This window comes from Pistacia vera, unplaced genomic scaffold (genome assembly GCF_008641045.1).
Source record: "Pistacia vera cultivar Batoury unplaced genomic scaffold, PisVer_v2 Contig292, whole genome shotgun sequence".
Taxonomy (NCBI): Eukaryota; Viridiplantae; Streptophyta; class Magnoliopsida; order Sapindales; family Anacardiaceae; genus Pistacia; species Pistacia vera.
Window position 1 is genome coordinate 1,539,098 of NW_022196104.1, and position 23,849 is coordinate 1,562,946.

At 34.8% G+C, this 23,849-nt stretch overlaps 2 protein-coding genes across 2 annotated transcripts; one reads left to right on the forward strand and one right to left on the reverse strand.

Moving 5' to 3' along the window:
* Positions 1 to 14,196: 14,196 nt before the first annotated feature.
* Positions 14,197 to 16,574, forward strand: LOC116134950 (lysine-specific demethylase JMJ706-like). The gene is made up of 9 exons (XM_031420626.1): positions 14,197 to 14,410; positions 14,500 to 14,641; positions 14,721 to 14,937; positions 15,054 to 15,107; positions 15,195 to 15,274; positions 15,353 to 15,630; positions 15,727 to 16,077; positions 16,174 to 16,340; positions 16,518 to 16,574. Exons 1-9 carry the CDS (start codon positions 14,197 to 14,199, stop codon positions 16,572 to 16,574), a joined length of 1,560 nt encoding a protein of 519 aa, XP_031276486.1.
* A 34-nt stretch (positions 16,575 to 16,608) lies between these two features.
* Positions 16,609 to 19,277, reverse strand: LOC116134952 (bark storage protein A-like). Its single transcript, XM_031420627.1, has 7 exons — positions 19,043 to 19,277; positions 18,893 to 18,960; positions 18,045 to 18,200; positions 17,736 to 17,927; positions 17,391 to 17,570; positions 17,106 to 17,288; positions 16,609 to 16,614 (listed from the first exon to the last, which is right to left on the reverse strand). Exons 1-7 carry the CDS (start codon positions 19,275 to 19,277, stop codon positions 16,609 to 16,611), a joined length of 1,020 nt encoding a protein of 339 aa, XP_031276487.1.
* Positions 19,278 to 23,849: the final 4,572 nt, after the last annotated feature.

Below are 23,849 nucleotides of genomic sequence, written 5' to 3' on the forward strand. Positions count from 1 at the left end.
AAGTATGATATATAAATTACTAAATTACCCTCCTTTTAAATATTGATATAATATTATTTTTATGATTTTTTTAATAATGTCTTTTAACCCCCCACATTTCAGATTTAGATAAAACACCCCAGCAATAAAAAAAACTTAACAAAAACACCCCCACCCACCCCAAGCCACTGTTAGCGGCCTACCACCACCATCGGCGGTAGCAACAGTGGAGATCTGGCCGTGAAAGACTAGATATTTGGCCGTGAAATAGCCGTTTGTTTCACGACCAAATATTTGGCCTTTCACGACCAGATTTGTGGCAATGAAACGGCCAACTTTTGGCCCTAAAGTGGCCATAGATTTGGTCGTGAAAGGGCAAATTTGGTTGTTTTTTACCATAGATCTACGCTGCTAAAATCTGACCAGTTGTGCGCCATTTCATCGTTGTCGACGATGGTCAGCGACTGGTAGTGGTGGCTAGACAGTTCACCACCTTTGGGTAATTTTGTTAAATTTCAGGGGTATTTATATCCTAAAAACTTTTTATATAAGGATAAAATAGTCAATTGGTATTTTTGTAAATCTTTTTTAAAACAAAGGTATTATTGTCCTAAAATTTTATTAATAAGGGATAAAATTGTAACAAAAATAAGATTACCAAGCAATCTTAAAATACCTAAGAAAATAGAGGCAATTAGATTACCTCTTATATTACCAATAATAACTACTATGTGGGCGTTTAGATCATATAATGTTTTTTTATCTTAGTAATAAGATTATCAGAAGGATAGATTACGTTGTAGATTACTGGGTTTAAATTGTTATTATTTTTTATTCAATTGGGATGTATTAATAATTACTGTGTTTGGTTGACAATAATAACAAATGTCCTGAAATACCCTTTTACTAGAATGCCTTTTGGATGATTACTTGTATTACTAATTAATCTGTTTGGTTGGCTGTAAGAGCCAATGTCTTGATTATATTTTACTAAAATGCCCTTTAGATGATTACTAGGTATAAATAATTAATGTGTTTGGCTGATAAGACAAATGGTCAATTATTTTTCTTATATTTTAGCCAAGTATTTTATCGTTAAGTCATTCATTGACAAGTTTATACAGACTAGTGAAACTCCGAAAAAAAGTTATTGTATTTTTTTCTTTTTGACTAAACATTCAGCACCTCACCTTGTTATGGAAAAACAATTATAGTTCCCATCAACTAATTTAAAACTCTGATTTGTCTGCTACCCCAAATTATAGTTCTTACATTATGTTTATTTCTACTTGAGTCCAATTGAAGTCGTTTTTTTGTTCAAGGCAAAAGAAAAATTGTCTTTTTTTTGTTTACACCATTGTTGGAATTCAGATGCAAGTTTCCATATTTGAGAAATTATGTTGACTTTTTCCACTTATCCTGAATGAAATTATGTATGACAATTGTTGGTACAATTGTAAGATCACATATTTTGGAGTACCTGTGCATTTATATTATGCTGAATCCAAGCAATATACTAATAAATAAAGTATAGGCAGAATAACACTGCTCCTTAAATTTGTGAACCAATAATAATTCATAATTTCACACGTTGTAGAGTGAACTTAATTTCCACAATTTTTAAAGTGAACTCAATCTGACATCCGCAAATACAAAGTACGCAATACTCAATACACAATAGTCGTACATAAATAAATCAAATGCAACTTAAGTTACTCAACTTTGCACAACAATTTGTCACGGAAGACTGTAAATTTAGCAAGGCTAAACCAATCCTGCATCATCTGTTGAGAATAAAAATTAACAACAACAATAACCCATATATTCTAATTGAAGAGACAATAAACAATTGACCCCTATCAATTAAAGGATTGCAGTACTTACAAAGTAAGGATACCCTTCATTAATTGAAAAGTAAGGATACCCTTCATTGATTGAAAAACCTTATGGGGCAACTTCCACAAACTTGGTTATGTAATAGAGTACGAAATATCCACAATTCATGTTGTTCCGTTGTTGAGGGACCTATTGAGTGTATTTTTCGGTCACAACAAATACACGAAATACTGAACATATCAACCAATATTTACCATCAGCCAACATAATAGATTGTTTTATCAACTTAGGCACTAGTAAAGGTACTTTATCAACTAATGCTGGATGCTTAGGCATTATTCCTGATTCGTAAATATCCCTCACAAACCTGCAAATAATTAAAGTTCAACATTTCAAATCCATTCCAGTTCCACATCTCCAACAACACAGTTTCATCATGTTCTCAAATGTGTGAGCAAATAATTATGAAATAATGAAAGTTTAATGTCGAATAAGAGGTTGCAGCCTCATTCCATTATCTGATTCAAGTGAATCAAGCAGCACCATGCATCGACTTTTAATTTCCAAGTTCACATCTCCACCAAAGTTGCACAAAATCAATAAACTCCAATGACCCCTATCAACATAATTGATGCATATTACCAATTTCAAGTCTTAAGCAACCGAAATCAATCCATGTTTGAGTTTGGTAAGTAAAAATCAAATGCTGCGAACACAAAATCTTCACTCACCAGAGGACTATAGGAATGAAAACATATTTTCTTGAGCATATGTCATGTTTCCCAATCCACTTCAGCACCTTCCCTTTGTAGATTTCTTCTATGTACATAAAAAACCACATGGAGTCTAACCATGTGAAATTGCATAAGTTGTCTCCTTTAAAACTCTTTCATAATTTACTGTAGAACACAAATATGGTAGTCAATCATCTGAGGTAAACATATTATGTAAATATGGCTTGAGACATCTGAATTGTAAAATAGTTTCGTACCCCCTGTGGAAGTTAAACATATTGCTGCTCAACAAACACCCCCAAACAACAACCCCCCCCCCCCCCCCCCCCCCCCCCTCCCCTCCCTTTTTGTTTACCAATCGCCCACCTAACCTTTAGTGGCACCTACATATGTCATCATCATTTATATTATCAAAAAATATAAACATCTTTCATAACTGAATGCATTGGTAGGTTTAGGAGTTGTAATAAAACCTTTGCATTTGTTGCCCTTTAAAGCTAAATGCTTTCCTGACATTCTTCATCTCTGATGCTGGTCCCGCCTATATCTTGACATCAATCAATTATGACTACGTTAATAATCATTATTCCCTACCATACAACAATTAACTCCATAACTGTCCAACCATGATACCTTTCACATTGTTATCTGTACAAACTGTGTGGCTCTCTTACATTGTTCAAAACTTTGCGCTTTCAGTCATCACTATTGGAAAACATCATAGTCCTTCCATCGTTCCTGCACATCAACCCATAAAACAAAGCCCATCAAAGAGGCAAACAAAACAAAAATGAGAGAACTGACACTTTATAAATGTTATATAACCTTTATGTACTTTCCTGGTGAACTAAATGTTAGTTTCCATAAGTAAATCAAAATACCACATTCACCATACAAAGGAAATGCAAACAATAAATACACAGACATCCACATCATTTTTAACGTTACTACCAAAGTTAAGAGTTTTTTTCATTCCATATTAGTGATTCCTACCTTCTGGTACTAACTGCAAACTAGGCATTACCATTTAATATTACAATAGACATGGTTTTGATATAATATATATATATTATATATATATATATATAATATATATATATATATATATATATATAATATATAATATATATATATATAATATATATGCAGTTAGAATATACGCAAAATACACAATCAGGACCACAACCGCAGGGTAGGGATCCTATTAACCCAAAAAAAAAAAAAAAAAAAAAACATTGCAATACTTCACTAGAAATCAAATGTTGGGCGGTACTTATTACTTGCTCCAAGCTGGATCTTCGCAAATTCTCTCTACAAGTGTATTGGTAACTTAAACAATATATCTATTTTGTGAGGTTCCTTGCAAATCTTTGTTGTGGCTGTTAGCATCTCAGTCACTATGAACTCATCCAACTAAGAAACGACCGAATACATTTGCCCTTTACTGTTTTCTCCAAGGTCTCCTTGTAAAAGTCATCAATACCCTTTAGCTCAACGTGGATCCCATCCAAGGCAGTCTCAAACCTGCCCAACTTGCCATTCTATTACTTTTCCAACATTTTTTCTCCTCCTCTTACTGTTGATTGCCACTCTGCTTTGACAGGCAGCGGTCGCCTGACAAGTTGAATCAACCATATCATCCTTAACCGAGCACTAGTCTACCCGTCGACATCAACATCGACATCAACGTCCATCTGGTCATCATTGTTGTCAACAGTCTCATTATCTAAATCTTCCATAGCATTCGCGACTATCTCTATACTAGCTCTGTTTGCCATGTCTTTACCATAGATGACGACAAAGTCATCATATTGCACCCACGGTTTATGTCACGGTCCTCCTATGAAAGGATGGCTCTACAAAAAATTTACTCATTAGAAAACATATTACATTTGTAACAGTACATGTAAACACAAATTTGAGAATAAAAATGTACACAGTTAAGCCAACAAAAGCATATTTACCTAGACCCAGTCATCAAACACATCCTTGGTACATGTAATACATTTTTCCTTATCATTCCACCCGAAGCCACTACTCTTCTCAATCATGTCGTTGATTGCATTAAATTCCTCCTCAATATCTTCACCCTTGAGTCGATATGCGGTTGTGCTTTATAATTGCTATGAGGAAGCCTTTCATGCATTATCTTTTCCACCTTAACTTGGTAACCGCATTTGGAACCCCACTCAATTCTCTAAAGTGGCTGATCTTTCAGCTCCATTAGACACTCCATTAACACAGCATCCGCCTTTTTTGGCCACTGCCTCTTACTTCTTACCCTTTGCCTTTCCCTTTTTGCCTTTTTTGGTAGGCATAGCATCGTTATACATGCTAATGCTCCTGTCGGAGTCGTTAGGTTGCGTTGCTGACCTCTCCATACTGTTAAAACAATAAAAAGGTAGATTAGTGATATTGGGAAAAAAAAAAAGGTTAGACTTCGTATACACACAGTGTCTGAGGTATTGAATGTAAACAACTTATTTTTCAAACACAAATGTGCGTGATATTCATAATTTTAAGTAAATCAACAATAAGAATACATGAAGGCGATCAAATAACATTCAAGCATACACATTACAACAAATGTAACTCAAATTACAAGTCCACAAACAAAGCATATGTGTTTTGGTTCATTCATACATGGTCAATAACAAAAAACAAAATTTTAAAAAGTCACAACACTACACATAAACTTGACACTAGCAAAATCATGCATTTCGCACAACCATCCAAGTATTGAACATTTTAACCCCCATATTGTCTCTAAATGCACTCCACGTGACACTAGACTCTATGTGCTTGATCAGTTCTCCATCATCATCCTCTTGTCCTTCATCGTTGACCTCTTCTTGAAGCTCTACTTCCACCAGATCAATGGGAAACTCAAACCTTATGAAATCGCGCAAAAGACAACATGCAGTAATGATTCTACATCGAGTTTTTATGGGGTAGTAAGATGTGTCCTTCAATATTCCCCATCAAGCTTTCAGGGTGTCGAAATTATTAGTGTATGCCCTAGGAACCAATCGTCTTGTTGGTTTCAAGGCATTATGTTTTGTATATATATGTTAATGTATATATTTTGTATATACATTTTTATCTTATCAATAGAAGAAAGTGTTCTTATTTCACATGTGGTTTATTGCTTCATTTGTATATATTTATTACATGTAAAATGTCTGGATGATACAAATCTTTAGAAGATGAAAATCATCAAAGTATTCCCTACATAGGTAATATTAATTGAGCAATAATATTACACAGTAGACATGCTGAATGACTCCGTAGAATATCATGTGATGGTATTAGTGTGGGTGATTATAAAAGTTATATCACTAGGGCATTAGCATGGATAAATAGTTAGTGAACTGTTTATTGAATATGACTATTTATGATGAATCACATGGACATTTAAAATGTAGTCAATGATTCATCATAAGATTATACTAGTATATTATTAATCCTTAGACCTGAGATATCACAGTTGGATTTTACATAAACGCATATGGTTCATATGGTGTATAAACACGAGACTAATCATGTCATGTGTTAATAAGCCAATTTGGCCATGAGTTGTTTATCTGTGAGGACAAGTGATAGTCAAGATGAGATCTGTTGACTTGGTATAAATTGATATCAAGTTCCTAGACAAATGTCAAGACACATTGGAAAAAGGAAATCTTTGGCGGGGGTATATAAAATGTTACATGAAATGTTGTTTCATGGTGACATGTTTCATATGTACTGATTGTCAATTTGATATAAAATTAAGATAAAGATTTTGACATACCATGAATCCATTCTTAATTTGGAAGGATTTTATTATATAGCACGTATAATTATAAAGAGTTATGACAAAACATATCAGAATAGCTTAGGGGTTATGGAGCATTGCTAGATGCCTACTGTAATTAGTGGGAGTTTTGTTCATAAAGAGTTATGAAAAAACATATCGGAATAGACTATGATATTGGGCCCACGGCTAGGCCATAGTGAACCTAAGATGTCACGCATAAAAACTAAGGAGAATAGAAAAATAGCCAAAGAGAGTTGATTATCCAAGGTTGGCTAACACCTACCAAGGGTAATAAAGTTATTTATATTATTATCATTGAATTAGATTCAATGAAGGGTTATATTAGTTATTATGAATAATTTAAGAGTTAAATTGCTAATTGGAATTAAATGGAATTCCAATTCATAATTAACCACTTTCTTTATATTAAATTGATTTAACAATGGGTTGTAATTGTAAACATATGAACAATTTAAGGGTTAAATGGTTATGTAAACAATTTAAGAGTTAAATTGTTAATTGTGATTAAATGTTAATCCAATGTTATTATTTAAAGAAGTTTAATAACTTCATAATAATTATGGAATTATTTACAACTCCAAAACAATTATGGAATTGTTTAAGGAAGTCCAAAACAATTATTGAATTGTTTACAAGGCTACATATATAAAGAAAATGATCTATCAATTTTGAGATAGAGATCAAAATTTCTAAGAACCCTAAATGTCTCTCTTGGCCTAATTCTTCTTTTACCTTAGTGTGGATGCTCTTTTGTTTAATTTCTCTTGAAATTAAAAATCTTCAAGGTTGCTAAGGACTTAAGGTGACAAGTTATACCTTACTTGTTGTCAATTTGATTGAAATTTTTTGCAAAATATGAATATACATGTTATAGTATCACATGCATCATTCTCCATGCATTCCATTTTTCAGAAACATCGCTCAATACAATTTCTTGCTTGAGAGTGTTTCATGTTGAAAAATTCTTGTGATGATGCCAGTTGGTGACCTTGTCGCCATTCATTCAAATGATATCTTTGTTCTTGATAAGGGGCCAACAACCCTTCCCTGTTCGTGTATCCAGCATCACATAAATACTATTGCCCTAAATTAATCACTTACAAGTCAATAACAATTAATACGTATACTATTATGGCAGACCCTAACATTAAAAATGCAATTTATTTCGTTATCTTACCTTGGGGGACCTTTAATCCATTTCTCCTAGTAATGACGTCCCTAAGAACTCTACCATCTATAGCGGAACCTTCCCACTCAGGGAGGACATATATAAACTACATGTCTAGTGTGCATACACCAAGGACATTTGTTGCGATTTCATTTTTCCTTGACCAATACCTAAGTATATCGTCAGTGGGCATGTGAATCTTTATGTATGTTCCATCTAAAGCTCCTAAATAGTTCTAACACAGGACAAGAAAAATATTTTAGACAAAACACTAAGTCCAATTTTAATAAGCTACTGAACTACATATGCATCCTAAACTGAGTCATTAGACTGTACCTTGAACCATTTCCACCTGTCATCAGTTGAATTTTCCAGAATGGGCTTTGGTTTTTTAAACAGCAGGGTATGCAACCTTAGCACAATGTTCAAGACTAAGTGAAAATTGTAGCTTCCCATCTCAGTGGATCTGCGCATTTGACATTTCATGACTTTGGTCTTCTGGTTTTAGGCAAGGATGTGAAGAAAAGTCCCCACTAATTCTTCTACGGATGAATGACAGGTTTATTTTAAGTTGCCATGTATAGTAAGTAAGTTACATAATTTTTCAAATAGAACCCTATTCATCCTACAGCTCTCAAAACATAACTCATTACTTTGGAAAAAAACATGGTGCATAAATTCAATGACCTAACCTTAAACCTATAGGCAGACTCACTGGCATATGATATAGCAACCCTACGTCTACCCTGTATATCAAGTACATTAGCTAACCCAACACGGACGAGCATGGTGTACATGGTTTCCAACATGTCCAAATAGAAGACTAAAAGGGCAACTAAGTGCATCTTTTTCCTGACTGTTAAACGAGCTATAGTTGTTTCACATAATTCATGCATTAAAGCATAATAAAGTCAATCAAGCATGTACAAGTCCTTAAACCAGAAAAAAGCAATCTTATATGAAAGAAATCAAATTGAATTGCAATGAAAACAGAATAAACAGCCATCATATGAATATTACAGTTTCATTTAGAAATTTCCTAAATTAGTAAATAATAACACATTAATCATTTGCCATAAAATGGGAGGAACTCCCCTTTAGTTTATCAACCTTGGAAAGCAAACATGACATGCAATTCACAAGTATCACAGTTTAGCATATTAAGGTCACAAATTGCAGGATACACATGATGAAATAGTACCATTTTGTGATTTTCTCCTTGCTCATTCTACATAGTTTCATTTTTACAAATAACCACATTCATTTACTCATTAACTGCAAAGTTACATAATGAAAATCAGATACATATATAAGAACCTAAAAAATAGCACTTGCATATCCTAAAGCACATTATTTCCCCAACAAAATCTGACAAAATGCAATGTTGTGTTCATAGAGAAACTAATTGTTCAATTTGACATCCTTAAAGCCAAACAAACCCAATACTAAACCAACAAAAAGCCACTGCAGCATATATTCACAATAAACTAAAATACTTGAAAACAGCAAGTAGGTAGTTACCAGAATGCTATCGCGACGAAAGAGATGGAGTCGAAGAATAGACCTTCCTACAGAAGAGATGGAGGACAAACTGCAGGCGAATAACCTATCGCTAGTGTTACCTTTGAAAGCACTAAAATTAATTAAGCAATCTAGTTACCTAGTGACGTAAATTGAACATCCTAACATAGCTGAGGAATCAACATAATTATTGAAGAACATACATAAAGATCATAAACAAATGCCAACAGTATAGACTTGCAAGAAGCCAAACTGTTGAAGACACTCAACTTACCAAAAAGTTCATAATTTAATCTCCCAAATTCGCAAAGCATAAAACACACAAACTACCGTTCAATGAATAGTACAGAATCACAAAATCTCTTATGTATACATCAAATTTCATAATCTCACCATATAAACCAACATTCACCTCAAACACTCATAAAATTCTCAACATCCCACACATCAAAATTCAAAATCCATCACACAAACCAACATAAACATCATAAAAAATTCACATCAATCCCTCAAAACTGTCAAAATTTACAAAAATTTTACACCAACGAAATCTTATAGAGTCATATCTTACGAGACCACCCTACCTAGTGATCCAAGCCGAAGAACCCACATTTGGGCCCTCATAATATGGACCCGCTATGGACCACTGCGATGCAGTCAAATGAGTTGGGTTGATGCTTGGAAATTTACAAAAACAGATACACTATGGACCACTACGAAGCAAAAAAAACAAGACATTAAAGAAGCAACCAAAGCATTTCAAACTCTTTTCATTTGATTTGAGGTTCAAATCAATTATTGCAGGAAATTTTACCCTCTCTAAAGTGAAACAAAACCACCCTCTCAATAGGCTAGTATTAGTGAGTATAAAGAAGGCGAGGAACTTACCAAAAAACTGCAATTGGAGTGCTGTTGGGAGCAAACAGATGAAAACAAAGTCCCGATATTGCTACGGCAGAGATGGTGGATGAACGACAAATGCAAAAGGCAGAAGTTAGGGTTATGAACCCAAACCAAACAACGCACGAAACAAACAATGGAAAGATGGCAAGGGACTTACCGGAAAATGGCGATTGGACTGATGTCGGGATGAACTAGATTGAGAAGAAGAAGACTTTAGCGACTTTGATAGAGGTTTAGGGTAGAAGGAATTCGAAATGTTGTGTTAGGGTTGAGAATTTTTTTTTTCCTTATATATTATAGTTTTATTGAAATCCAAGGGCATATTGGTCACAATATGCAAATATGTAAGGATAATATGGGTACACCAATATTTCGTGGCATTTCTAAATATAATGACAATAACCAGGGCAATTTCGTCCGAAAAATTTAAAAACTAAGGACAAATCTGTCTGTTTGTGCGAATTGGCTATTTTATAATTATTAACAAAGCAAAGGCTATTTTCGTCCGCATTGTCCACTGTTTTGGGGTAAGATTGGACAGAATTTTGGATTACCAGCCGGAGGAAAGTTTTAATAATAGATCTCCCCCCAGGTAATATTATTATCACCAACTTACCCCCGAATTGGCACTGTTTGACATCTTTTTTTTCTGGGAATGTTTTTTTACAAAACAACCAAACATGGTCATCTAATCAATTTAACATATATTACCCCCGTTATATAATATCACACCCATCCAAACACCCCTATTGGTATTGAAAGATTATCGGAATCTTATATTACTTGACAACCAAGCGTGGTAATCAAGTAATATAAGATGACATTACCTCAATAATCTCCTATTATCCTTAACCAAACACAGCCTCCCTAAGAGTCAATCATGGAGATTATATATACAACAAAGGAGTAATTTTGGGGTCTGGTGAGTCCAATGTCATAAGGGTAGTTGATTGTCTTAAGTCTAAAGTAAACAGTTCAGGGTATTGCATTGGACTAGGGAAATATAAGTGAACTGACTTGAGTGTCAGAAGGTTATCGGTAGTACACCATTCATTGGTCCCTTGGACTTCGTTGTTGCTTTGTAGGTCAAATTCTGCATTGAACGAGCTGAGATCAATTCCGCATAATCTAGGGAGGGAAAAGATCATTTATTTGGCTGACCAAAAAATGAGCATCAATACTCTATATCTCACTTTCTCTCATTTATGCCACGAATTATATTTTCTCCAGTCTTTATCTCTTTTTTCTTCAACATCCTATATAAAAACTTGAGTTACAAATTATTTGTCATCCATTGAATTATTTTGCTCATTTCGTTTTTTTCCTTAGTTGAATCGAAAAACCGTGAAATATTTATAGCTTTTCGAACTCTAGTCATGTGTCATCATCATCTCCCAACATTAGTCTCTCATAGCAATTTATTGCACCTCCATAATCTACCAAAAACCATAACGTCATAGTATTGAGGCAAAAATCTGTATTGGGCCCTAGACTAGCCTAATAGCAAAAGGCTCTATGCCAAGGCCCAACTACGGTTGGCCCAATAACAAAAGGACTACTTCAATGTCCACCATATGGCCCAGTGCCACAGCCTAACTCTAGTTTGGCCCATATCAAAACCTATCCAGTGGGAAGACCATCCAGCAAGATGGTTCATTTTGTAAGAAGGACCACTCTATGGGCCTGCCCATTCTATGAGCTAGTCCACACCACAAGTCAGCCTACTCCACAATTGGGCTACTCTATGAGTTGGATAACGGCATGATATAAGTCACCCTACAAATTGGGCCAACCTACATTTTAGGCCACTCCACATGTTGGACCTTTCTATAGTTTAAGCTACCTCAGGCTCCGGCCCACCAACCTACATTCATTCCACAACAAGACTATAAGTCTCATATATATCCTAATTCGTCCAAGACTCTTATTCTTACATGAACTAGTACTCCGAGTCCTAGTACTACAAGTTTCGTATTTACTCAAACTCCTACTCTAAGAACATCTAGTTTTACAAAGACTCAACCCTATTAAGCCTTCTATAAAAGTAGAGGTTAAGCTAGCCTCTCATTCTTCATTCAATCACTATCCCTCTCTCTAGCTTACTAGGTTCATTCTCCCAAGAACCACCGCATTTTCCCACTATAGAGCCTAGTTCCGACTACTCTACTCCCATAATCGTTGTAGAGCCGTGTTCTAACCACTCTCTGCCACTAAATCGCGCTCTAGCAAAGATTCTCGATAAACCCTATCCCGCTTTTAGCCAACGTCGGGTGCCTACGATCGACGCCACGTCAGTGTCCCCCAAGTCTTTCGTGTTCACTCTTATTTGTCATTGTAGGTCTACAAGATTGTCAATAGCCTCATCCTCACAGGATTATCCTTGTTCGACTCAACCATAGATTTAACAGTTTACACTAAGAAATATCAATCTTGATATAGCCTATGTCAGGCTGCTTAGCCATTTTATTGTAAAAAAATTATTTTTTCAACATATTTTAGTACTTCTCATGATTTCAATTTTATTTTTGGCTTCGAGATCTCTCGTAATTTACTTATTTGATCATTTTCAAACCTTGTCCTCTCACAAACTCATTGTACATTCGACTCACATACCTAATTAAAACATTGTTTCGAACTTCTTTGATTGATAATAGGTCACAAGTTGGATTACCATTCACTTAGAACTAGTGGTTGAGTAAAAAAAAAAAAAAAAAACACAATATTCATGTCAAGTCACTCTTGTAGCAAGCCGCAATTGGTCACTTGCAGTAGAATTTATATTTTTTGCATTTTTCAGTACTATAATTTTCAAATATTAATAAAACCAAAAGATCGCCAACAATGCTTTTGACAGAGGAATCAAATTGTAATATCTTTTTAAGTAGTGACTATAAGCATTACATCCAATACATTTTTGTCCCTAAAGTAAATATTTGTTGATGTTTATTGAGAGGTTAGTATTAGAGAGAATTGTTGTTTTTAGAGAGAAATGAGAAAAAATGTTTAGCTTTTATACGTACGTGCATTCTTTTCCTTAAAATAATAAGATGGCTATATAGTGCAAAATTTAAAAAAAAAAAAAAAATAACCATTATTTTTAAGGCTATTTAATATAATTATTAAATAATTAATTATCAATTAATTTTTTAATTCTAAATAATATTTTTAACAATTTTATTTTCCTACAATTTAATTATATTTATACCGAAACAACTTTTATTTATCACCTACAATCACTTCTAAAATCTCATTACTTTCGTACATTTGCTTTGTATGTATGTGTATTCAAATTAGTTTTGAATTATGTTGCCTCTAAAAAAAATTGTTTTTATTTGATTGTATATTAAATATATATTAATACTTATTATATCATTTAAGTGCATAATTATAATTCTTTTTATTAAAATTTTCTTTTTATTAATATCGTTTAGTAACTATACCAAAAAAATATGTTCTCTTTTACAAGCATGGACTAGAATCAATAAAATTGAAAATAAATTATATAAATTTATTTAATTATTTCTAAATAATAAAAAGTAATTTTGAATATTAAGGAACAAATATTTTTCCGCCCTAATAACAGCTTCTTGATCCCCTGCTGCGCGGCTACAAACCTTTTTCCTTACAGCATCTATCAATGTTGACCCACGTTTCAAATATATCGCGTGGCAACTTTCATAGTCACCTATGACTTTACGAGAATAATACCTGATTATTTCTTTTTAACGGCGTGACGGTTATAAAAACCGCGAAAGCCCCTAGCATTTGAACTCTCTCTGTTCTTGAAATTTTCTGTCACATAATTTTCTGAAATGTTCCCGGAGAAACTCTCATTTTAGTCCCAGAAAGAAACTTTTCCACAGGTATTCAAGTCCTTTCCGTACCCTTTTCATGGTGTCTTTATTATTTCTTTCTATGTTTTCTGTTTGGTTGCCGAGAAACTAAAAGAAAAGGAAACAAGAAAAATAAAATGACTAGAATCTTGGAAACATAGTTCTCGCCCTTCTGGTTTACAATGTTTATACTGTCCAATTCTTTCTTTTCTTTTTTCATTTGTGATCAATATGTTCTCATTGCTGGTGTTAAATCTTGTGTTGCATTGTATTGTATAAAAGATTGTTTTTTTTTTTTTTTTTTCTTGAGCACATCTTTAAATAATCATCAATTTTATATTTTAATAATGGATTAACACAAATTATGCAACAGAAAAGGGCTGCAGTTTAAGGTTTTTGGGGATGGTAATAGAAGAAAAAAATCCTTGGCCTAAAGGGAGAAATCGTAGCAATGGACGAATCGCCAAAGAAAAAGAAAAGGCATATAACTTCTGCTTGGATCATGTAAAATGGACAAACGAAATTGCATACTGTCCTGAATACCGTCCAACAAAGGAGGAGTTAATGGATCCACTAATTTATCTGCAAAAGATTGCTCCTGATGCTTCGAAATATGGTATGTTTGACGACATTAATAAAGGTGTTTTTTATTTTTGTACCATTGATGACATGTTATGATGATGTTTTTTGGTGATGATTCTTCAGGAATCTGCAAAATTATATCACCTTGGGAGGTTTCTGTTCCTGCTGCTCATGTACTGACTAAGGAGATCAAGGACTTTAAATTCGAAGCTTTAGTTCAAAATCTTCAGGTTGATACGAAGGGGGCGGTCTACAAAGAGGACAGGTAAATTAGGAGTCATTCCTCTTCTTTTTGCTTACTTTTCAGTAATTTGACATCAATCATCATTATGGTTACTTGTCAGGAAATATACCTATGGTACCTTTGAGCATAAGGCAAATGAGGAGTTTCTTCGTCGATTTCCTCGTGCGGGTGGCCGTCCTCTATCATACACGGAAAAGAGATTTTGGCTTCAAATGGCTCATGATACAGAAACAGTTGAGTATGCAGTCAATGTTGAAGGCAGCGCCTTTTCCTCTAATCCTAACGATGAGCTTGCAACAAGCAACTGCAATTTGAAGGTTTTAGTAATCCTGATGCTGTTTGTATTTACTTAAGCTGAATCATCATTCATTTTCCATCATTAATTTCTTGTGATTTCTTCTTTTTTTTTTTTTTTTTTTTTTTTTAATCTCAGAATCTGAAGAAGCTCCCAGAAAGTGTTTTTCGTCACCTCAATAGAACTGTTCCGGTATGATGACTGATGTTTGATCCTCAGTTCTTTGTGTCTTACTATACTCTTTGACAGTTTTCCTAAATAATTTTGGTTTTAATTCAGGGAATAACGGATCCGATGCTTTACATCGGTATGATATACAGTATCTTTGCTTGGCATGTGGAAGATCAATACTTATATAGGTACCATGACTCTCTTTTGTCTTCCAATCTTTTTCTCTTTACTTTTCCAATATTAACATCTTCTTCTCCTATTCTCAGCATCAATTATCTTCACTCTGGAGAGCCGAAAACTTGGTATGGTGTTCCTAGTCACGAGGCTCTTCAGTTTGAGAAGGTAGCTATGTATCATGTGTTCGCTAGTGAGAACTTTTCCCCCACTTGGGAGGACGGAGTCTTCCGGAGGATTGCAGAAAAAACGACAATGTTTCCTCCGAATATTTTGCAGCAACATAGTGTACCTGTTTACAAGGCTCTGCAGATGCCTGGGGAATTTGTTGTTACCTTTCCTAGAGCATATCATGGAGGATTCAATAATGGTAAAGATATCTCACATTCCTCTCCTTTGTGTTATTTTTGTGCCTTTCTCTATGCTTGCACTACGTTTCTAACTTCTTCCCATTGTACAATTGCAGGTTTTAACTGCAGCGAGGCAGTAAACTTTGCACTTAAAGATTGGTTTCCATTTGGGAAAGATGCTGGCAATCGTTATGCACGTCTCCGCAAGCAGTTGTTTGTTCCTTATGAAGAACTTCTCGTTAAAGAAGCAATGTTGCTGACTGAGTATACGAGAGAGTCAGCTTCTACTATTACTGCTTTCATACAGTATATGGAATCTCTAAACAGAAATCTCATGAGTTTAAGGAATCCAAACGTTCCATTTGTGTATGCACCAAAGTCTGAAACATTAATCTGCAGCCTATGCCATCGTGACTGCTATTTGGCCTCCGTCCAGTGTGTCTGTCGAATCAGATGCCTTTTCCATGGTATGTTTCAACACGTTCATGTTCTTTTAGAATCTTAAACAGCAAATTTGGATCATAACGATCTGTCTCTCTTTTACTTTTCACTTGGTGTTACAGAGGCTGCGAAGCTTCATTGTTCAAAAGGGTGCAACATAACTGTATATCTAGATCACGAGATACTGAGTGTGGAAACTAAAGCTTATGACCTTCAGAGAGAAGAAATAATGTCAAAGCATACAGGTGTATGTTCTTGCATTGAAGATGGACTACATCTGGGTAGAGAGGTAAGGAAGATTTGAATTTAATTCTAAAGTTTGTCATAAGAACTCTTGGTGTTGTATATGTGAAATCTATGTAGCATAAGTTCCACAGTAACTAAACAAATAAAAGATTACATTATACAGATTGTATAAGCAATGTTTTTAATTAATTTTTGTTTCATTGAACTTGAATGATGACAGTTGAATACCAAATTGGGAGAATCTGGTGCCAGCTCAAGTACTAAGCCTGCCAAGTAGGAACTGAACCAGCTGCAGAGTGCGCAAGACCTAACTAGTTCTGCCAGAAATTTTGATTAACTAACTACAGCAATAGAAATAGATTCTTTGTACAAGCCTGATTTTAGTTGTTGGCGCTATCAGATTGTTTCCGTATAGCAATAAATGAATTGTGGTATATACATTGATCGGAAGATTTTGAACTTTGTGCGGCAGTTTTTTCAAAACAAAACTTCTGTCGCACATTGTGGGATAAAAACAGCCCAATGCTGCTGCAATTGTCCTTGGTCAAGGTGCAGTGGTGGTGTCACGGGCTGTTTTGAGCTGAAATTTGGAACTTAGAATTTTGATCTGATTTTTTGCATGATAGTAAAGAAAAATGCAAAGAACTTAACTAAAAAATAAAAACCTGATTTGCCATTCCAATAGTTTAACTTTTCAATTTTGGATACATTTATTATTGTACATTTCATCAGTCAAAATTATACCCTCAAAGGGTGAGATTGTCTACAATGGTTTTAACTATTTTTCTGAATAGAGCTGAAAAGATACCTGCTTTTGGTGGTCATGAACTGTATTTTCCTTATCAATTAATGCAATAAACTCAACTGCAACACTCAAAGCATTGACAGAAGCTAGTGAACTGAGGCTGGATGACAACAGCTTTTCTCCCCCGCCTGCCAAATCCGAAACTCCACGAAACACAATAGAGGGCACCCCATTTGACAGACATGTCTGCAAAACAACAATAACACCAAACATCAATCATTTGTAACAATAATTTCGGACTGAATTAGTAAGAACTATGTGATATGAATTTTTTATTTATTTACTCACCATGACAATGGCAGCACTCTCTTCATCAACAGTTGAGACATTCAACTCTTTGAAAAGAAATTCTCTATATGCTGCATTGTCGAGGAATATATCAGCGGTGGAGCCCCGAAGTCCAAAAACAATTTCTGCTCTGTTCGGTAGGCAATATGTGTCATTTATACATTGTTGTAACTCTAAATCCTACAACAGATCAAAAAGTTATATCAGATACAACAACAAAGAAACAACATCAAGAAATCGATTCTCTTTTCATTTCTATTGATGAAAATAGATCAACATTAAGCATACGAAATGAAATGAAAATAGATCAACATTAAGCATATGAAATGAAGAGATACGACAAACCTGAAGCTGTGTAGAAACATTAAACCACTTTGAATCTACTTGAAGCCAAAAGATCTCTTCCATTGGTTTACCAGGGGAGTATAACTGGCTTGGCGTATACTCAACCTTTGCCAACAAATTCTCTCCCCTTTCAGGAAAATTGAAAGCTCCAAATATTAGTTCTGGCAATTTCCCTTTCTTCGATTCAAATTCCTGTGCCAAATCAAATGCAGAAAAGCAACAATATGCCACAAACCAACCATAAATGTACTATAACTGGATAATTTTGTCCTCTATAAGGACAATTCAAAGGTAAGTTCAACTGCATACCTTCCATTTCCAAGAACTGGTGAAGGCAACATATTTCATTACACTAACATCACCAAGAGACAATGAATCATTAGAGCTTCCAGCTGTCCCATAATGAACCACCCCTTCAATATCAAATACATCAAGTAGAATTTGCACAGTTATACCTGCATTTAGCTGATAAAATCCGCGATTAAAGCTCAAGGAATGAGAAATAACTAATTAAAGGGTGCAGAAATTTAGAACAAATAAACACTTATTTACTTTACTCTGTTGGAAAAATTTGATAAATAATGGATTCTCGAATCTGATTCCATCAATTCCATGTTAAGCAAAGTCAAAACTGCTAAAACGCATTATCCTAACGGCGGTGGAATCTATCGTTCAAGGATAATGCATTGCAGCTTGCCTTGATTGTGCCTTGATTGTGCTTGCTTTGAGGGGATTATAATGGTGGTGTCAGGGGGGATCAACTGTGTCGGGAACATGCCAAAATGGCCTAAAATCGCCGGTCGTACAATGAGGTGAATTTGAAATATGAAATGTTATTTTGAAATTTTTTACCTTTGAAATAACCATTTTACCCTTTTAACCGTTACATTAAATAGTTTTCTGTTAATTTAAAGTTGAGAATCTGGAATTTATAAAACTAAGGGATAGGAACTTGCTATTCCACCAAACTTTGGGTGGGAATATGTCGATTTCTCTTATAGAAAATCCCCTATCACTTACAAAATTTTCAAAAAACCGTTGATATAGGGTTTTTCTTCAATACTCTCTAAACGACGCTGATGATTTTAATACTGAGTGATATGAAATAAATAAAAATAAATCCTTTCCAATAAGATAAGAATGGTTCAAGAGCTCACCGTTTGTTCCCCAGTCATTACATAGATCACATCTACATTCTTAATCTTCCCAATGTTGAATCTTCTGCCTAAGAACCAAGAAACCAAGAGAATGTTAAAGAAAGAAACAAGTTCAAAATCAAACATGAAGAAGTTAAATGAAAGTGTTACCTGCCAAGTCAACCCAGGGGATCTGTGAGTTGCAAACAAATAAACCAGAGGTTTGAAGGGCCATTTCTTCAGTTGGGTAAGCCATAACAATCCCAATATAAGGCCCGCCATTCTCATTCACTCTATCCACAGTCTCATGCATAGGGTGAGTCTTCCTCAGCTGCACACTACATTGAACCATAAGCAGCAGCCCAACCGCCACCAGCTCCAACTCCACCGCCCGCCGTCCGATCATCTGGTTTGTTCGTTGGTTAATGAATCAATGTTGGCCGGACGATAAGGGTCCTGTGGATGTGAACTGATTGTCCAGGAAAGTAGGAGATTATTGTATTGAGAGAAATGAAATGTAGTAAGAGACAGAAAGAGATTGCGGGCCCGGCAGTGTTTGCCCATGTGATAGTTTGTGTTAAATCATTAAGATTTCTATCTACCAAGAATTATTGGTGAAATGATAGGAAGATTTGATGGAAACGATTTGAGTTTGTTTTATCCACTTGATACAAGACATTAAATTATTGTGATTTACAAGTCATCAAATGCTGAAAGTTAGATAGAATGATACTGCGTTACTACTTCAGTAAATTATTATCCCTATTGGATTGTTTTCAAAGTCTTTATCATTACTTTTGGAGTTAACGACATTTTCCTTAAATGATACTTTTGCACTAACACTTATGTAATTTTAAAATATCATTTATTATCTAAATTTATATTTTACTAGCGAACATAAAACAAACTTGGTCTTGACTATTAGAATTATTGAAGAGTTGAGGTCGATGAGTCTTTTAGTGATAAAAAGTTAGATTTTAATAGTTTGAACCGATCAGAATTTAACTTGAGAGAGACAATTACAAAAACTTTAATCGCTTAATTGCCAGCGATTGATGAGGTTGACAAGAGTAAGATTCAAGGGGTTTAGGCAACTGATGATTGGAGAAAAGAATAGTGATCATATAGGGTCGCAACGAAATCGGAATCAGAAACAAAATACAAATTTAGATAATAAATTAATATTTTAAAAATCTATGAGTAAAAAAATGTTATAAATTAAGTCATTATTTGGGTGGCAAAAAGTCATTAACTCTTAACTTTTTGGTCAAAATTCAATGGTAGACTGTACCAGTAATAATACTAAATTTTGTTGGGTTTATTTCCTTTTTCCACTTGGGATCGACGTCCCCTCCATTTCAAAAAGCATTCATTAATACACTATCATAGGATTTTTGATAATTTTGTGAGTGATGAATTTTAGGAGGGTTTTTGATGGTTTCTAAATAAAAGAGATAAAATTTATTTTAACCGATGTTACATAAGAAAATGAAATAAATTCATAATATGTTATAACTTTTTAAAAAAAAAAAATTCACGAAGTAATATCTAAAATATTTATATTATGTGTCTATCAAATCAAATGCCTTTTCTGTGGTATGAATCAAGACATTCATGTTCTTTTAGATTTGTCGTTAGCTTATTGAATCTTAAACAGCGAATTTGGATCATAACGATCTCTCTCTCTCTTTCTGCTAGGATCTCACATCCGAATCTCACACTCATCAAATGTGGTACTTAATCCTAGAGGCTCTCCCATCTATCAGACCGACTTTTGGGTTAAGATTTCCCTTGAGCTTAAATTATAACATTGGTGCTCTCGTTGAGAGTTGGGTTGCAGAGAGGGCTACCTGTAGGCTAAATTAAGGTGCAGTGTGCTCTCCTTGGGAGGGCGTACAACATCAAATAATTAATAGATGAGTGAAGTTACCCAAAGGGGGAAATGGCTACCATCGGGTCAGTGTCAATAGAGTGAAAGTTGTCGTGGACATTGGCTCTTGAATGGGAGTGCAATGTTAGGATCCTACATCGAGATCTTACACCCACCAAGTGTGATACTTAAGCCTAAGGGCTCTCCCACCTATTAAGCCAGTCTTTTGGGTTGGGCTCTCCCTTGGGCTTGCGTTCTAACATTGTCAATGATTGGATAACATTTCTGCTTTATATGAGAAAACAAAACCTCCAAGAAGAATGAGAATTAAGAGTTTAAGGGAAAAGAACTTTATTGATTATTGCTTACCAAACCCTAATTGCTTTAGGCTTTATATAGCTTTACACATTCTTCTAATTCTAAAAGGACTCTAATTGCTTAATTCAAAAGATATTCTAATCACCTAATTCTAATCTAATTGACTAATTCAAAAGATATTCTAATTATTTTAATTAGATAATAGCGTAAATATCCTAATTCTAAAAGAATCTTAACATTTCCTTCCCCTTCGGTTCAACCTTGTCCTCAAGGTTGCAAGGTACTGTACCACAAGAAATCATTTGGTGCAAATGAGGTCTAAAGCAATAAAGAGACGATGAAAGTTCCACTGCTAGGGTCAAAAATTAGCACGATAAATAAGTTATTTGTTCCCTTATCGTGAGCCAACATGATGCCTGGCAGCGGCACCAGAGAGAGATTGAAATGCTTGGTGGGAGGTTTGGTGAGGGCCGTCGGCAATGGTGGAGCATTGTTGTTATTATGATTGAGAGGGACCAAGGGAAGGTCAATGGTAGATTGGTGGCCAACAACAACCGCGACATAATCGACAGAATGGTCAATGGGGCCCACTTGAGAAATGACTTTCGACTCCAAGGAAAAGGCTGTGAATTGTGGTTGACATAAGGCTTTATCCAACTTGGCTTCCAATACCGAGAGTTGTCGCACAATGTCGTTGAGAATATGCTCCATAGAATCATGCTTTGCGCCATGCAAAGATTGAATAGTTGTCAGCTTGGTTACCTGGTCTTCCAAATCTTCTAGAGTACGAAGTCGAGGTCCATTTGGCTGTGCACGTTTTGCCAACTACCCCTAATAATCCACAATTTTGGAGGGTCCAAAACAAACCACCAAGGCTTGTAGAAAAGAATCTCAAGAATGAATTTGTCCATTGGAGGACATCTAATGATTCCAGGAAAGAGCCGGGAAACAAAAAACAGATCGATCATTGTTCAAATGGCGCATCAAGGTTATTGAAAAATTGTTTCTCCTTACATGTCCATCCCGCCGGATCTGAACCATCAAATCGTGGCAAGGTGAATCGAAATGGGTTGAAAGACATTGCTGCCACTTTAAATTTAGTCACTTGATCATCTAAAGTATGTGTTTCATCCACCATGGAAAAGGAACAAGAGCACCGATGATAGGATAGTATTTTTGCTTTATATGAGGAAACATAACCTCCAAGAAGAGTGAGAATTAAGAGTTTAAGGGAAAAGAACTTTATTGATTATTGCTTACCAAACCCTAATTGTTTTAGGCTTTATATAGCCTTATACATTATTCTAATTCTGAAAGGACTCTAATTGCTTAATTCAAAAGATATTCTAATTACCTAATTCTAATATAATTGACTAATTCAAAAGATATTCTAATTATTTTAATTAGATAATAGCATAAATATCTTAATTCTATCTTAATTCTAAAAGAATCCTAACACACTCTCTCTCTCTTTTTACTTGGCAGCCGTATAGAGGCTGCGTTGCTTCGTTGTTCAGAACTTCAAATGGTTGAAATGTCCAAATTATATATCTAAAGTCAAGAGATACTGACAATGGAAACTAAAGCTCGTGAACTCCAAAGAGAATAAATAACGTTAGAGCATCCACGTATATTTTCTTGCATTGAAGATGGACTAGGTCTAGGAAGAGTGGTAAGGAAGATTGGAATTCAATTCTAAAGAACTCTTGGTGGTGTATATGTGAAGTCTTTGTTTTTAATCCATGATATTTGAATACCAAATTAGGACATGCTAGTGTGCGCTTATGTAGGAACTGAACTAGCTGTAGAGTGGTCAAGACCTAACTATTTCTGCCAGAAATTTTTATTAACTAGTGTGATTTGAGTTGTCGGCACCATCGGATTGTTTCCGTATAGCACCAAACGAGAACCAAGTTGTTCATTCTTGTTGATGGGTGATTTTGACACTAACGACTACGCACGTGAAAAGTGCTTAGAGACTTAGAAATTACACGTGAGGATGATTGTGGATGATTATGAGAGTGTTTATAATGTTATGATTAAGTTGCTTGTTAGTGCGTAAATAGCAAGTTGACAAGATCAGTTTTTAAGTGGTCTGGATGCTATGAGCAGGTTTTACGTCCACTGTGATTGTATTATGCTTTGCTGTGTGATTGCTAGTAAAGATTACAAAGAGAGAGATCTCTCCAAGTTACAAGTGATTGGAATATCCTAAGAGAATAACAAGTCAGTCTCTTTCTAATAGTGTGTCTTTGTTGTTTTGGCTGTAGAATGGCTGTTTGAATTCCAGAATCGATCCTGCCGTGAAGAGTGGAGTTGCCTATTTATAGCATTCCTAGCTCAAAGTAATACGTGCTTTTGCAAGTTATCTTGATTTGGTGAAGATCTTCCTTCCTTTTGATTCATTGAAAGTTTTCATCTATATCCTTAAATTAAATGAAATTTCGGTAGATGGCTGCACAAAATATCCTAGGAGTTGGTTTAAGAATTATCCAGCTATCTCTTGTTTGTCCTTGTACACATTTTGAACCTTGAACGGTGGAGTTGAATGCTAAATCTTGATTAGAGGTGATGATGTCAGCATACACTTTAGGCATAACAATTCTTAAGTTTAACTTCCCGATTTTTGGATACATTTACGGTTGTAAATTTCATCAGTCTACTGGAAAACTGATGAAACCATTCACAAATGTTTTTCACATATCAATTCAAATTATACCCTCAAAGGGTGAGACTGTCTACAATAGTTTTAACTATTTTTCTGAATAGAGTTAAACGATCCTAGTTTAC

Coding starts and splice junctions, on each gene's coding strand:
- LOC116134950 (XM_031420626.1), top strand. CDS start 14,197: ATGGTAATAGAAGAAAAAAATCCTTGGCCTAAAGGGAGAAATCGTAGC. Junction 14,411..14,499: donor TCCTGATGCTTCGAAATATG/GTATGTTTGACG, acceptor ATGATTCTTCAG/GAATCTGCAAAATTATATCA. Junction 15,631..15,726: donor TCATGGAGGATTCAATAATG/GTAAAGATATCT, acceptor GTACAATTGCAG/GTTTTAACTGCAGCGAGGCA.
- LOC116134952 (XM_031420627.1), bottom strand. CDS start 19,277: ATGATCGGACGGCGGGCGGTGGAGTTGGAGCTGGTGGCGGTTGGGCTG. Junction 17,928..18,044: donor CCAGTTCTTGGAAATGGAAG/GTATGCAGTTGA, acceptor GATTTGGCACAG/GAATTTGAATCGAAGAAAGG. Junction 17,571..17,735: donor ATGTTTCTACACAGCTTCAG/GTTTGTCGTATC, acceptor GATCTGTTGTAG/GATTTAGAGTTACAACAATG.